The following is a 16,416-nucleotide window of genomic DNA, read 5'->3' on the forward strand; positions in this document are numbered from 1 at the left end:
ACTGCATTATGCATGCATCATAAGGATAAATTTATAATGCAGAAAAAAACATCAGCCATTCAAATCCTTGATGACTACGGTTAAATTTGTTTCCAGCAGCACTTGTTCACTTGTTGATAGTAACTCATGTTCCCAATATGTATTTCTGCACTTTCCAAAAAGCCATTTGGTTCCCTAACAACCACTCTACTTCCCCCCCCCCGCCCCCCAAAGCGGCTTACTTACACTTCTATAACCATGTTAGGAGCACAAGTGAAAGTTCAGTTTTGAAAATACTGGCCCTTAGCTTTTGCATTTGACACTGACTATATTAAATATAAGTTGTGTTTATTTTCAACTTTAAAAAGAAATCACAAAGCAGTATAGAAATTGTATTTTTCATGACAGTTTTTTTCTTATTAAGAGAGAAGGTGGACACTCCCAAGATGAAAACTAGAATTTCATGACTGCTGTAAAGTTGACAGTTACACAGGTGTTAGATAAGACAGCACAGTAACACTGTTACAGTCTCAAAGCCTGAAATCTTTTTCTAGGGGACAGTCACAACAATCAGATAGCAGGGAGCAGTGGAGTAGATGATCAGTGGACAAATCCTACTTCTCTAATTAATCAGATATTACCTTGCAGGCATACTATACAAGATTACAGTTCTTGATCCCAGTGTATGAAACATATTAATTCTCCCACCTTTTTGCTACTACAAACATTAAAAACAAAATAAACATTTTTCATCTCTTTACTGAATGGTCAAATTTTCAGCAGTGACTCTTCTGCACTGCAGAAGTTTTCACACTGCTTGCTGCTTCAATGAATGTCAAAACAACATAGACTTATATAGCAATAGGTGAATTTGATCTTTTCTTGAACATAGTGGGGACTGGAACCAGAATACCCTGACTGCCTTTTCCAAAAGGCTGATCAAAAGGAAAAAAACACAATGCCAGGAGTCAACGACTCTTACACATTTAAAAAAAAACAAGTGTTCTCTGGGGTTCATTTCATAAACGAATTTAGAGTGTGTATATGAATGTAGAATGCAGCAAAAATTGCTGAAAAGCCTTTAAGATTCAAAGCAATGCAGCCCCCCTCCCACACCAAGTGGAATTATCTCTAGTCCCTAAACAGAGGTTTGGCAGAGGGAGAAAAGAGGTCAAATTTTTGCAGTGTTTCAGTGAAACCTTTCCTCTCATGAGAGCAGCCCCAGCCAATGTCTTTTTTGCCTCTCACTTGATGACCACAAGGCTTGAGCTTCATTAGGAACTGTTTACCCAAGAGTATTTAGCAAACCTGTTCTTTCCAGTTGTCATTACTAGTAGAGTACTCACACTGGATTTATAGCAGAATCTATCTCTAACTTTTGTGTAAACAGGCCTGCAGGCTTCTGCTAAAGGCTGGAGCAGATGCTTAATAAGTATCCAGTGTGCTCTTAATCATCAGTAAACTTAGCTTAGACACTGCATTTAAATTCTGGTTATTTTGATGCAACACAAGAATAAAAACACTTCATTTCTAATAATTCTTAATCTCTTAAATGTCTAAGTGGATTTTACTCCAACTGCTAAGACTGGGCTGTGAGCAGAAACAAAAACATTAATAATTTTGGCCTAAATAAACACCCAGAATGATGAAAAAGTCATTAACAGCAGAAAGTTCTAACTAGCTGGCAAAGAAGGTAAAGTTGTAACTTCAGATTGCTGAAATCTTCCAAGGTTCAAGTGGCTCAGAACCTTTTGTATTTCTGATAAACTAAATGCTCCTGAACAGATAACTCTGTTCATCAAATTGAAGTCTGATTTTAGAATGAAACGCGAGTTATAGAAAAACCTCACAAGAATCAGATCAAAGGCATTATGACTTACAATATTAGGTGCAAGGAAGAAAATTCATAAGTTTTGGCCCTCTGAAAAGTGTTCTGGTGATCCCCCCCTCCCCTGCTCCACATGCAAAAAATCCTGTGTAGAACGCAAGATTCAAGATGGAATGCAAGCCAAATGTTTTCACATGGATTTTTCTTTGGGGTTTGGATTTTTGTTGTTGTTGTTTTGGGGTTTTTTGTTTGGTTGGTTTTGTTTTGTTTTTTTTGTTTGTTTAGGTTTAAGTGAAAACTCTGCAGATTGGTCAGATCTGAAACAGGTATGGTCACTCTTGGCAAAAAGACTAACTCAATTATTCCTCATTTTCTACCCATTTGAAGTATGTTTTCCAAAACTAGCAATGCATGGAAAAAGCTAGTCAGAAGAGGAGTATTCAAATTATGTAAAATGACTGCACAATCTGGTGATCAGTTATGTTCATACAAAAAACTTCATTCACTAAGTAGAATCATACCAATACCATACGTAAATTCTTTGCTCAGCAGCATGTGGAGATAACAGCCACCTCCTTAGAACATTATTTTATCCCTTGAGGTCAGTTGCTGTTAAAAGTAAAATCTTTTTGCACAATTTTTTGCCCAACACTTCATTATTCTGTTATTAATAGTTGTTTATGCAAGTGATGGGTTTTGGTGGGTTTGGGTTTTTTTTGTTAGTTTGGGTTTTTTTAAGATTGCAGTGATATCAAAACCAATGCTTCCTACTATAGGAAGGTTGTAGGATTTTTCTTGTTTCAGTCTAATCAACACATTTTCTCTAAAAGTTTTCTTCCACATAACCATGCTGGAGAATGATGTCTGAGATTGGTCTCTGAAATTGTGAACCTTAGAGACACACTGCTATGTAAACTCCTTAATAAATGTCAAGTGAGATATAGTTCTTTAGCTACAGCCAGAAACCATCAATCTTAACATTGCTATCTTAGGAGACTATAATTATATAGTTATGGTAGGTAAACATTTTTATGATGTCACAGTACTAGTAAATATTCACGTGGAACTACATTACTAATCAACAGAAATGATGAAACATTATGTGAACAGCTGTGAACATTATCTAGGAAAGATGTATTCTTCATCAGAAAAGTATTTCTAAGGACTTTTAGCATACAAACGCTTTTTCAGAGAAACTTGCAATTTCTTCTCTGGAAAAGAAGAAATTTCACACAGGAAGGAGATTGAATGGTTTCTGATCATAGACTAACTGATGTTGATAAACACATCACATCTCCCAATCCTCTGCTCCACACACTAGAATAATAGTTATTTTGGGTCAAACTTGTCTTCTACATACCAAGACTGCTGTCACATTGGTTTGGAAGATACAATCCTTCAACTTTTAAACAGCCTTTTATGAAAGTGTTCTTAGATTTGTATCGGAGATTTTTGAAAATGCATTTGAGAATTTCTTCTCAAAGCAGAAAGTTTGAGAAGAGACAGTCACATGGTTTTGCAAATGCATTTCAGGGAAAGAGCAAGATCAGCCACCTTGTTTTTCAGGTTACAACCCATATGCATCACTTCAATGTGATTATGCGCTTGCAGCCTACTTTTAAGAAGCACAGAAGAGATTTGATCATCCTTTCCAGCAACATTTAGTTATGTTACAATTTTAAAATATTATTGCCTTTCAGTAACACAACAAAAGTCACATCAATACCAAATCTGTACTTGCTGTGTAGGAAAACAGACTATTTCTAGTTTAAAGAATACCTTGTATAAATTCCATTTGCTATTAGCTTTCTAAAAGAGAAACACAGAACCTAGTAAGTAGATTATTCAGGCACACTTGTATTCATCAATGTTTGCAGATTCTCAGCATATCCCAGGACTTGTACTTGAACTATGAACTTACAAATGCTGAAGGCAAGAAAAGGACTCCAAGTTCATAAGAACGGATCATCAGTTGGGTGCCATTTTTTTCCAGGGCTCCCCAGGCTGCTTTAGATAGATTGGCACTACAAAGAGAAACAAAGCATTTCAACAAGGCATAATTTTCACAGCAGAAAATGCTTAAGTACCACAGCTGTAGCAATGCACTTCTAGCAGGAGAACTTCAATCAGAACAGTCTTTTCAGAGAAAGTGATCTGGGTGTTATTCCTTATTGCTATTTTTACAGCACAGTGGGAGCAGTAGAGACAATATGTAAGAGGGTATTCATACAACACATGTGGATAATTATACAAGCCTCCTTGTGTCATACAGATCTAGAAGACAAATTCAGCCTTCCGAATCTTCTCTCCAGATTTCAGAAAGGAACTTGGTATTTGTAAATAACTTCAATTTCATGACTTGGATCAAACACCAGCTCAATTATGACTAGTTACATAATACATTTAGTACAAAGGATTTTTGCAAGTGTTAAACAATCATTTACTCCTAGCATTTTGTTCTTTAATATATTTATGAAAACAAGTATTTATCAAAGAGGTATTTTTGTTTCAATGTGCTATTCAGCACCATGTTGTAGTTAATCCTTCATCAGTATCTTCTGTGAAGTAGATCAAGTTGGGAGTCAATACCAAATACAATTCTGTTGTCAAAAATACAAAGAGCAAAGTACAAAGCTTCAACATTATGTTTTAACTGACAGACATACTAGATGCTTTTTGATAGTAGCAAAGGGTAGACTAGAAGAAACATGAGAAAAAATAAAAGCAACCATGAATTTCTGTATTAGGTGGACTCAGCATCACATTTGAATGACTTAAATCCTTTAAAAAAGCACCTTAGTCATTACTACTATTGCAGGCAACAGTATTGAGTAATAGAATTTAAAAAGCCAGAATAAAAAGAGGAAAAAATAAAGTAACTGAGCATTTAAGAGTAAAGATAGAAAGATCATAATCTATAGTACATATGGTTGCACAAAAATCAGTTTTGGCAAAACTGAAACCTATCTGTATTTTTTCATTCACAATAAGACCTTCTCCCTCATGCCAAGAAATTTCTTGCTCCCTCTTTTGGCTTCTTTAAAAACAAAGAACAGAAATGCAAACCTAGACTTCAAGCTAGACTGCTGAACAACTCAATCTGACAAAAGGTCAGATTTCAAACACTAGGTATCTACATGTTTTGTAACAATAAGGCAGCACAAGGAAAAACTTCAGTTTAACCCACATCTATTTTGTACAAACTAGCACATTCATGTACAGCATGTGTTAAAGAAACTTAACCCGAGGTTTAAAAATACTTATTTCAGTTGATGCTGAACCCTGAAATTGGCAGTTACAGCTCAGGCAAGATTTTGGTGTGATTGCCAACAGTTCCTGGCATAATCATTTCAACGTGCAGCCCCAAAAGGGGCAATGCAATGAAGAAACAAAATATGACCAAAAATTCCTATCACTACTTATAGTAGTATGAAGATTATGGCATTATATTTTTGCACCTGGGCCTGCAACTGACAAGAACTTTATATATGACTAAGTGAGAGGTGTATGGTTAGTTGTTTACCTTGTAACTAAGAACCATGCAATCTTCTGGAAGTCAGGAGAGGGTCTCATGTACGTCTTAATGTGAGGTATAGCATGACTTCGACCCGAGACTTCTGCTGACCATTTGCTAGAAAAAGAAAAGGAATTATTTTCATATACAGTTTTAGTTTGAGGTCTAAAAACCTCACCATACTACAATGCCATGTTTTGCATAATACCACCCTACACTTGTCACATTTAATACTAATCTCCCCTACAGAAAGGCTGAAAATACTTTAACTGAATTTTTAATCCTGAAATCCAATCTTACTAGTAGTCATAATAGCAGGATTTTTTTTCTTTACAAATATAGACAGACAGATATTCTCCTCAGTGTATCAGGATCTCCTAACAAGTTTTTCCATTCCTCTACTCCAGCTAGCACTCAAGAAACTAAGCCCAAACTTCCAGCCAATATTTCTTCTTTGAAAGCTATCAATGGTTATGCCTTTAAGCAAAGGAGCTTGGCACCAAACTAAACCTCACAAAATTCCCCAAGCTTATTACAATTTATTATGCATGAAGTAGAGGCAGGGAACAATTGATAGATTGTTGACAACTACCCTTCCTCTTCCCTTTTCTGTGCCCCTAAGCCACTAAGAAATTTGAGGGCTTAAGAGAGAAGAGGTCTTATCTATGTGTATATATAAAAACTAGTTTAAAACAACAAGCCATTGCTGGGGTAATTCAGCATCAATGTTACAGAACTAAACTGTAAGCAAGCAGTAAGTATATGTACATAACTGAAGGTATGTAATCATGGTATTTGGAACCGCTTTCCACCCACAGCTGTTAGTCCTCATTCAAAATCAGGAAGAAGGCTTCCAAATACACCTTCCTCCACCCAGAGACTTTTCTTTCCTTAGTTTGGAATACAATAGGCTCTGGTTGTCACAGTCTTGTTTCCCTAATTTAGCATTCTGTTCTAAAAGGCAAATAAAAAAGAATTGATCAGCTCTGAAAAACCTCTTAAGTGAACTGTGTTTGTTTAAAAGCCTAAGAAACCTGAAGTGGAAGGGCTGGAATTATTTACTGAAGTTGACTTCCAGGACTAACTTTCACATTAGTTAAGTCAAGAGGCTTTGCAGTTCAGGGATCAAGACCTACTTACTTTAAACAACCCTATCCTCTGGTAAAGGAACGAAAACTGTTTTTGAGAACTGGTCCTGTAAACCTAAAGGGCAAGAGCTGAAACACTGTATGCATGTTTGAGCAAACTAGACATCTTTATATTTTGATGCAAGCCACACTGAAGTCTGTTTCTGAAGAACAGACTAAGATATGTATGATACAGAAACTTGTGCACCCCTACAGAGCTCTACACTTGCCATACATACAGATTCTAAGTCTATACCATAACTCAACAGCTCTTGTTAATAGCTTTTATGTTACAACTAACAGTTTAGGCAAACATTATCTTTAAGTTTAAGGCACAAAAATAATTAGGTAACTACTGAAATTGTAGAAATGAAGACCAGAAAAAATAGTAGAATTGGGAACTGAACACAGATTTTCTTTAGCTCTATCTTGCTGCCTTACTTGAGGACCAACTTCTCCCCCCACTATTAACTGCAATAATTTTGAGATTAGTATCTCAGTCTACTGCCTTTTTGCCTCCTTATCTTTGACAGATACTGTCTTTTAGCAGTATTACCCCTTCTCTTCGATTTACTAAACATAGTAATCTAACAGCAGTTAGTCTCAATTACAAGTGGTTGAAACTGTTACTCCAGAAGTTAAAATCAGAAAGGGGAGCATACATTTTCGCCACATTTTCTTTAGCAGGACAAAACAAACATGTAAGGACAAAAGGAGGAAAGAAAGTGATTATGTTCTCCAATGAGGTTTCGGGGGGGGGGGCGGTTGTTGTGTTGTTGGTGTTTTGTTGGTGGTTTTTTTTTTTAAAAAATTACCTCATTAAAAACTCAGATTCTTTTAGTAAAAGCATTATTAGCAAAGAAGTGTTTAAGAAGTGTTTTCTCTTCAACCTAAAAGTCAGCTTATCTTCAAACTGCATAATGGAATGATAAACCAAAAGAACTGGAAGGGGTTTCAGATGAGTACAATATCTCATTTAATCTATTCTTAATACAGCTAAATTTCAACTTCACCATGGAACTTTCCTGGCATATTTTAGGAAAAAAAAAAGTCATAACAGATTACAAAAAGCCTGAAGTAAAATACAAGAGCAGTTGCTTTGCACAGCAAGGATGAGAGCATACGTCAATATAACAATTTCAGGCTACTTCTAGTCGAATTGACTTAACATGTTTTAAGCTGTAAACTTTTCATCAGAATGCAGCTGGCAGAGCATGTACACAGGACTGATCTCATGTTGCAGTAAACTTCAGGAATATTCAGTATCAGAGATAAATATGGTAAGGTAAATGAAACTAGCTTTGAGAAATGTTATGGAGCAAAACCACAACTTGAAGTAGCTATTTTTCTGACAGCTAGAGGTCATGGTACCATGTAAGCTAAAAGCTCAGGTGTGGTGTGAAGAAAAGGAGTTAAGCAAGTAGGTGTTATCAGAATATGAACAGTAAAACATGAAAGCCTTTTTGGTAGTTTTTTATTCTTTTACACCCCTAGGACTAGAACTCCTTATCACTAATACAGCTTAACACTAACTTTAGACCACTAATCCTGACATTTTTACTAGTAACTTGCTGCTACTTCATCCCTCCCAGTCTTTTGTGGCATTTCAATCAACAGCTTTTCTTTTTTCTTTTTTATTACACAGCCTCTAATGTGATTATTAAGTGCACCGAATTAAAGAGGTAATCTACATTCCAACTCTTAAAATGCAACAGCTTTTGCCCCTCCCATCCCTTTATTTTTCCAATAGCTATTTTTGAGTTTCACATAATTTGGTTTTTTCGGGAAAGGAGAAGGGGAAAAATGTTCTCTACCATGAACAAGGTATCTTTTGCAATATAGAAAATACTGTGGACTCACTTGCACTGCACTAAAAATGTGAATGCTTACAAGTTGTTGCTTTTATATCTACTTAACTACTTGCAAAATTTCTTAAGTATGTTTTAAACATTTGATAAATATTTGTTTTACTCTGTGATGAATTTTTGAGTTTGAAAGGGAGACTACACTGCAATCACAGTGCATGTAGCTGGAAGACATATAGCAAGTATCAATTGCCACCAATGTCTGATATTTCTGGCACAAATGAGGTAAAGGAGCAGACAGAGGCCCCTTTACAAGTGGAGCTAAGAGATGAGGAAGCCAGATAATCCTAACATCCTGAAAATTAATCTGTGCAGACAGTCAGCCCCTAAGCAGAGCCAGGAATAACTCATTTTCTACAATACCACCTCTTTCACCATTTAGTTCTTACTTCAAATAGTGAATGGGCTTTCCATCTCAAGATACTGGCAACAAGGCTTGAGCAGAATTAAAACAACTCACACCAGTAGTCTCAACCATAAGAGAACAGTAGGTCCTTTGTGTAAATGCTCCATATCTCATCTTTTATGATATTAGGGGAACAACACTGTAGTTCTTTGAACTGAGAAGAAAGATGTTCTTCAAAACTCTGCAGACCTAGAGAATACATAAAGCTCTAATACAACTACTTTTGTAGACTTGTCAACAACAAGTCAAACCAACTTCCTCCATTCTTTGAAAATAAAAATTTCACAAGGTAACTGCACAAACATAAGGCACGTGGTATTAAAAGACAATCAATTAAAATGAGCATTAAAATACAATGTTATGTACTGTTAAAGCTGATCAACTGTTTCAAAAGCAGCAATTAACAGAAATCATTAAGCATTACAAATCTCTCCTTATCAATTAGTAATACTGAATACGGAAAGAAAAAAACAGCAACCCTACCAGAGAGAAAACTGAACAAATTGCACCATTTACACAGTAGCTAATCAAAACCAAAAGAGTCTAGGAATCATTTGCTATGATCAGAAATCTGAAATCAATATTAAGCTTAGTCACCTTATTCTTTTGAGAAAGTACTTTGAGAAATTTGCAAAATTACAATTCAGAGCTGCATTATAGGTTAGTTAAATACACTCGACTGGCAGAAAAGAGAATAGCAGCCCACAGATATTATAAAAGTCATATGCTTGGAGCAGAGTTCTACCTCTTTGGGTGAGACTATAGGACACCATTTATCCAACTCCATTAATCTCTCCCTACTTGTAAAAAGGAGCTATTCCTTCTCCTTTACTGTAAGTATAAAAGTATTTACCTTCTTTCAACTCCAGTAGGTTCCCTAGTTTCTTGCTGGTTTTGTATTATCTTCCAGTAAGGTAAAGACAAATTTCTCTAATCCCTCTACTGCCCAAAGCTTTGCATTATGGCTAGTCTTTAAAATAGCTCACCTTATATTTAATCCTATTGAAACAGGACCTACCATTTTCTGTGTGTCTCAGGTTACCACATATAAGCTGCTGTATGTCATCTGCTCCACGGTAACAGCTTACAGGCAGGCTGTCCTTAAGGGCTAGCATCTTCTACTACTACAGGGTAAGAATCTGCATCTGGGTAGTCACTACAGAGCCATTATGCAGGGCCACTCATCATCTGCAACCAATTTGACAGATGAATTTAAAACAGCCCTTCTGTTGCCAGAGCAGGACCCTAGGATGCCCAATGAGACAGGTATGTGGGTGTTTTCTCATTGAACAGTAATAAAACAATGAATGATCTCATTATCAAGTAACATTCTGTGCACTTAATAAGAGACTACACTAAGAGACTAACCAACAGAAGGTTACATTTTTCTTCCAGTAAGATTCTCATGAGGTATATACTTATAGAAACTGAATTAAGGTTGCACAAACACCCCCAGTTTTATGGCCTCCTCACTTTTTGAATCATGACTGAACAATCTTGAAGTCTTGAAGGTGTTTGTAGCCTTCTTCCTTTGCTGAATGTGCTCAGAGGGCACACTTCAAAGGCAGGAGACAAAGCCTCATGTCTTTCTGTTCCAGTTCCATTCCTTGGACATTGACCAGTAAGGCTCACAGCAGCAATCATGTTCACTCCAGAATGGAGTATGCTCTCTGCAACTAGCAATTGTGTATATATTCAGAGTGCTGAAAATACAACTTCACACACTCTTACTCAGATACGGGTAGACTACCTTATTGGAACAACTTTCACCTGGAAGAGTTAAAAGTTTCTGGTAAAAGGGGGAGCTGTAGTTTCTAAGAGGTTACAAGATTTAGGTTTTTTGTTTTGCACAGATCAAAAAAACCCACAACTTTTCCTATTGTTCTCAAAACACGCTTAAGTTTTTAAAGATTCAGCCTGAGGGAGACATCTGGCATGGCATGTGTCAGACTGTTAGAATTTGGCAAAATTAGTAGCATGTGAAAATAGAAGTTCTTAATGGAAAACGTCAGGCACCTTTAACAAAAGATGATATTACCATAAGGGACTGAGAATTTTTGCAGCAGGACTGCTGCACTCAAAAAAAACAAACAAAAAAGCCTTCCTAACCCTGTTGTGGTTCAGCTGAAATCCTGTTAATGCCAAGGCACAAGTGGGAAAGTGAAATACAACTGTAAATAAAAAAAGGAAAAAAGAGGAGTAACATTATTCCAGTTTAGAGAAGGAAAGCTTAAATAGAAGTTTACAGAATCCAAAATCTGGTAGTGTCCTCCATTAGCAACAGTATCCCATATCTTTTTTACAGGTAAATAGCATGTTTTGACTATGTTCTGGAGACAAGACCAGCAGATAAGAAACGTAAGGCTTTTATTTTAAGGAGTTTAATAATATCATGCTTCTCACCACTTCCCCTTAATTTGCTTTTAACACTCAAGCATTACAGCATTGTAAGTTTAAACATACAGTCTAAGGAAGAAAAAAAAAATAACACTCAAAGCATTGAGTTCTACTTACTGAAAATAGGAATGCAACCACAGCTGTTTCTGTGCTGTCTGTATACTGTATGGAAGTGAGCCACCAGCTTAAGGAAAAAAAAACACCAAACATGTACATTTATATTTTGAATGACATTTTAAAAGCAGCAAGCATCGTGGGGAATAAGCTATCTGTACTATCCTCATGACTTATTTTCAGAAAATGGTTAAATGCTCCAATAGTATAAAATGATATAAAGTTGGGGTTTTTTTTTCATTCTTACTATTTAGTAAGTTACTCAACACTACATAGCAGATTTACACTAGGAAAGAGAAACAGTATACAGGCTATACAATTAAGTCCTCTTAAAGATAAGTGCTTATGGGTACTTTTTTGTTATGATACCATCTGATATCATCAGATTAGAATCACTACCCATACAAGCTAAAGGGAATAAAACAAGCAGCTTTCAGAAAAAAAAAAAAAACAAACAAAAAAACTCCCAAACCACAAAACCAAAAGAATACAAAAAAACATCAACCAACATTATCAACATTATTTTAAAAAGCAATAACTTCTCTGATGAAATTGTATTTGTATTGATTTGGCCTTTGGCTAATGCACGTTGTGATTTCTTGAAATGGATTTAACAAAGAATCAGCCATGGCATACTGAGTTATATTAGTGTTGCATATCAAAAACATGATGCAAAACCTACTGCATTCAACCTGTCCTAGAAGACACTACAAGGACCTGTTACAAAAGCTTTACTACTCTCACAAATGCACTAACTGCAGGAGTCCATGGAGCTGTTAATTTGCACAAATACAGAGTTACATAATTCACTAAGTTATTTCACAATATGAAAGAAATGACAGTAACAAGTCGTTGTGCAGATTGCATCTCTGACTTTCAAGAGTATCAACTTTGCTAAACAGATGCTGTAGACAACCAGATGTATTTCAAAAGACTCTAACTTACTTGTAGAAATGATAGATACCTGTAAACTCACTAGCTGCAGTTTCTACATATGTCCAAACACTGCTCAAATCAGAAGATAGAGAGCTGAAAGCATTTTTGCTAGCCCTGTGTTCAAATTCCATCAATTGTTAGAAGAGTTCAACAGCTACTCCATACGACACAGGAGCATAGGCATTTGGCTTGGAACAAGAACACATGTTTATGGATTCAGCAATGCCAAAGAATCATTGAATTGCTGAAGCTGGAAGCACCCTCTGGAGATCATATAGAATAACTCCTTGCTCAAAGCAGGGTCAAACAGAGCATGTGGCTCAGTACAGTATCCTACCAGGTTTTGAGTATCTCCAAGAATGGAGGGTCTCCAACCTCTCTGAGCAACCTGTTCCATTTAAACATCAGAATACATTTTTGCTGTAAGGGTACACTGGAATCTCCTGTATCTCAATTTATGTCCATTGCTTCTTGTTCTTTCACTGGTCACCATGCAAAGAATCTGCCTCTACTTTGCATCCTCCTATCAGATATTTATACACATTGATAGGGTCTCCCAGGAAAGTTCTCTTCTCCAGGTTGAAGAATTATCCAGCTCTCTCAGCCTCTCCTTGTATGACAGATGCATCAATCCCTTATTCATCTTTGTGGCCTTTTGCTGGACTTGGTTCAGCATGTCCACATCTGTCTTGTACTGGGAAGCCAACAACTGGACACAGCACTCCAGATGTGATCTGACCAGTGCTAAATAGAGGGCATGGGTCACCTCCTGACAACGTGCCTACTATGCCCGGTATGCTGTTGGCCTTCTTGCCACAAGGGTGCACTGCTGGCTCATCTTCAGCTTAGTCACCACCAGCACTCCCAGGTCTTTTTCTGCAGAGCTGCTTTCCCACCAGTCAACCCCTAGTGTGTACTGATGCCTGGGATTGTTCTTGCCCCAGCACAGTACTTTGCACTTCCCTCTGTTGAACTGCATGAGGTTCCTGTCAGCCCATTTCTCCAGCCTGTACAATCCCTCTGAATGGCAGCACAATCACCTGATACCTCAACCACTGCTCTTGAGTTTGCATCATTTGCAAACTCACTTAGGGTGTACTCTGCCCCACCATCCAGGTCGTTAATGAAGATATTCAATGCATGGCCCCAGTATCAATGCTTGGCACACACCACCACTAGTGGCTGACCTCCAGCTGGCCTTTGTGCCATTGATCACCACCACTGAGGCCTGGCAGTTAAGCCAGTTTCCATTCCGCCTCCCTGTCCACTCATGCAGCCTGTACTTCATCAGGCTGTCTGTAATGTTACAGGAGACAGCGTCGAAAGTCTTATTAAAGTTAAGATAAACAACATCCAGTGCACTCCTTTCATTCATCAAGCCAGTCATCTCATTATAGAAGTACATCAGGTTAATTAATCATAATTTCTCCTTTATAAATCCATGCTGACTACTCCCAATCACCTTGTCCATCATATGTTCGGAAATGGTTTCCAGGATTCTTTGCTCCACCATGTTCCCAGGGATAAAGGTGAGGCTGACAGGCCTACAGTTTCTCAGATCCTCCTTCTTACCCTTCCTGAAGGCAGGAAAGAATTATTTTTTCAGTCCTCATCAATCTCTTCCAATTGCCTTGACCTTTTGAAGACTAATCAAAACCAGCCTCACATTGACATCAGCCAGCTCCCTTAGCATGACAGGTGTAACCCAGGCAAGTCCTTGCTTTTGAGAAACAGAAGCTTCGCTACATCAGAATACTACAGTACCTCTTCCTCTTTCAGGTTGGCTGGGACTATGCTTTCTATACAAATATACTGACTTCATGAACACAAACATGGGAAGACTGAACAGAACAATTGCAGATTACCATATTAAAAAAATTACTAATGAGTAGTGAAACATCTTATTCTCCTTTGTATCTGATGTGCAGGATGACACTGCAAAGAAAACACAAGGAGGAGAACTTGGCACACTCAAATCTGAATTTTCTGCCAAAATGAAGTATGACTGGAGTTAGAACAGTGAGCAAGAGCTGTTTTTTCCTATACAGCAACATATGAACATGGCTATACAGACTTAAACATTATAGGCAAATGCCCGCAAAGCTTTTTCTATTCAATCACAATAAGAGAGATGGAGTCAGAGCTCCAGTAACAGTAATAAAAGGATTCTACTGCCACCTATTCTACCAAGTTCTCAGCAAGAAGACAACTTCAGGTTCATTGAGCATCAACCACTGAAGTGATTTTGCAGGACATTACGACCATAAAAAGCTAATAAATAGAGGTTCATGTGCTTACCAGGATAGCCTTCCAGACTTTGCCTCACGTTGTTCACAGTTGGATAAACCTTCATGGAGGGAGGGGGGGGGGGGGAGGTAACTTGAACAAAGCTCTAAATACACAAGGTGTCAATTTTTGAACAAAAATCACCTTAAAGAAAACTTACGGGGGGCGGGGGGACGACAACGACACCAAAACATTAAAAGCTTCATTTTTCAGAATGAATAAAATTACACTGCAGCTTAAAACTAGTTCTGTGCCAGTAACAAAGAAATTCTTTAATATTTTTGCCACTCTTGCAGAGCCTACCAAAATTAGCTAGCAAGACTCAAACAATCCTGCTTCAACCACTTCCATGGTGGTCAAAGTAAGCTCTTAACATTATTTTATGAGATTTTTAGACTCATATCTCAAATATGAGTATACAGGGGCAATTAGCACATGCTAAGGGCATAGTTTGACAACATTTGCTCCTTGATTTAACAAGCTCCTGCCACAAACTTGTTTCTGCCCCTCCCCTTATTTGATTATTAGCACAATTAACCAGGTTAGAAAATAATTTGGTTTATGTATTAATCACTCAAGGTTCAGTTACATCTCAGTAGCAGAAACAGTTGTATCTACAAAACTCAATGGAAGACAAGCTATAGAATAAGAATATAATTTTGATTAGATTATATATACACTCTAGTGTCATGCAGATGGAAATTATAGTACATTTTTATAGTGTACCATACACAAGTGTCACTAAGGGGGATCCTTATGATTTCAGGACAAAAACTACATTAATGTCCTCCAAAAGTTCAAAGCAAGTCAATGATTAAGATTTAAACAAGTGAATAAATGTTAAATAAAGGCAGCTAGCATCTAAAAGGCATACCAAATGAATTGGAACATCACATTTAAGGAGAGTTGTCACACTGCTGCCTGCAGCCACCAGGCTCTCCTGGAACTCCGAGCACAGCCATTTGGACCCATCAGCTCCCATTGAACCAATGCTTGAGAACTGTCCAACAACAGGCCAGGACTCCTGTGCTGGTATTGACGAAGCATGCTCTTTCAAAAGCTAGTGAGGGAAATTAAAACAGTTAGACTTCCACAGGTAAAGAATACCTTAATTAGTGGTTTGATATTGCTTCTGATATAATAAATCCTCTGTAATTCACTTCTGACAACAAAAGATGTTAACATTCATACTATCTATTTAACTCTGCAATAAAAAAAGTCATCAGGCTCTCCAAATAAACCCACTGTTCCTTCAAGAGAAGATCAAACATCACAAGTTTTATCCAAAAGCACAGAAGCCAACCATTAAATAATGGGTAAAAAGAATGCTAGCAGCTCTTCCTAAAAGCATGAAACATTAGCTTCAGAAGTCACAATAAATTAAACAACTAAATCTTTTTATATTTGGTGGTTGTTGGCCATAAAATTCCTCTCATATCCTAAAGCCCCAGCTACAATAGAAGCCTACAATAAGAAGGGAAAAAAAGAACAATTGAAGAGAAAATTGAAATAATCCTTTTAGAGGAGTTCTTTAGCTGTGAATGGAATTTAAAGTTACATTAAAAACAGATGGATACAGACACATATTAAGTTATATGTAGTGGCTAGCTTCTTCCACCTCTAGAGAGGACACAACTCAATGGCTTCCATCAGTGTAGTGTCACCAGGTCTATCTGCATTGTTACTAGAAAAATTAATCTTTTTAATCACAGAAACATTTGTCACAAGACCATCTTTACAGGCTTTTTCTGGTTTGTTGTTTTCATTCAGTGTCTTCCTAGGCAAAAACACATGCAGACAACACATATCAGAAAAGGCAAGCTCTTTACGAGCAAGGGGAGGTCTGAAAGAATAACCTTATGTTGAAAAGCAATGTGATAAAAAGACATTTTCTAAGTCATTGAAGTTTGCCATGAACAGCATTAGAATTCCATGTAAAATTCACAACGGAATTTGAAATAATG

General features: G+C 37.1%; 1 protein-coding gene across 2 annotated transcripts in view; it reads right to left on the bottom strand.

Moving 5' to 3' along the window:
- TDP1 (tyrosyl-DNA phosphodiesterase 1) overlaps nucleotides 1-16,416 on the bottom strand; it is a 50,287-nt gene that overhangs the window by 20,045 nt on the left and 13,826 nt on the right. Inside the window, exons 10-14 of one of the 2 annotated variants that reach the window (XM_069783663.1) lie at nucleotides 15,327-15,512; nucleotides 14,465-14,513; nucleotides 11,234-11,300; nucleotides 5,331-5,438; nucleotides 3,729-3,831 (exon numbers count right to left, since the gene is read on the bottom strand). In XM_069783663.1, the coding sequence (XP_069639764.1) occupies nucleotides 3,729-3,831; nucleotides 5,331-5,438; nucleotides 11,234-11,300; nucleotides 14,465-14,513; nucleotides 15,327-15,512 (513 nt within the window). Of the gene's footprint in view, nucleotides 1-3,728; nucleotides 3,832-5,330; nucleotides 5,439-11,233; nucleotides 11,301-14,464; nucleotides 14,559-15,326; nucleotides 15,513-16,416 lie in introns of both variants that reach the window. The other variant, XM_069783662.1, reaches the window with a different exon arrangement.

Source organism: Haliaeetus albicilla, chromosome 5 (genome assembly GCF_947461875.1).
Source record: "Haliaeetus albicilla chromosome 5, bHalAlb1.1, whole genome shotgun sequence".
Taxonomy (NCBI): Eukaryota; Metazoa; Chordata; class Aves; order Accipitriformes; family Accipitridae; genus Haliaeetus; species Haliaeetus albicilla.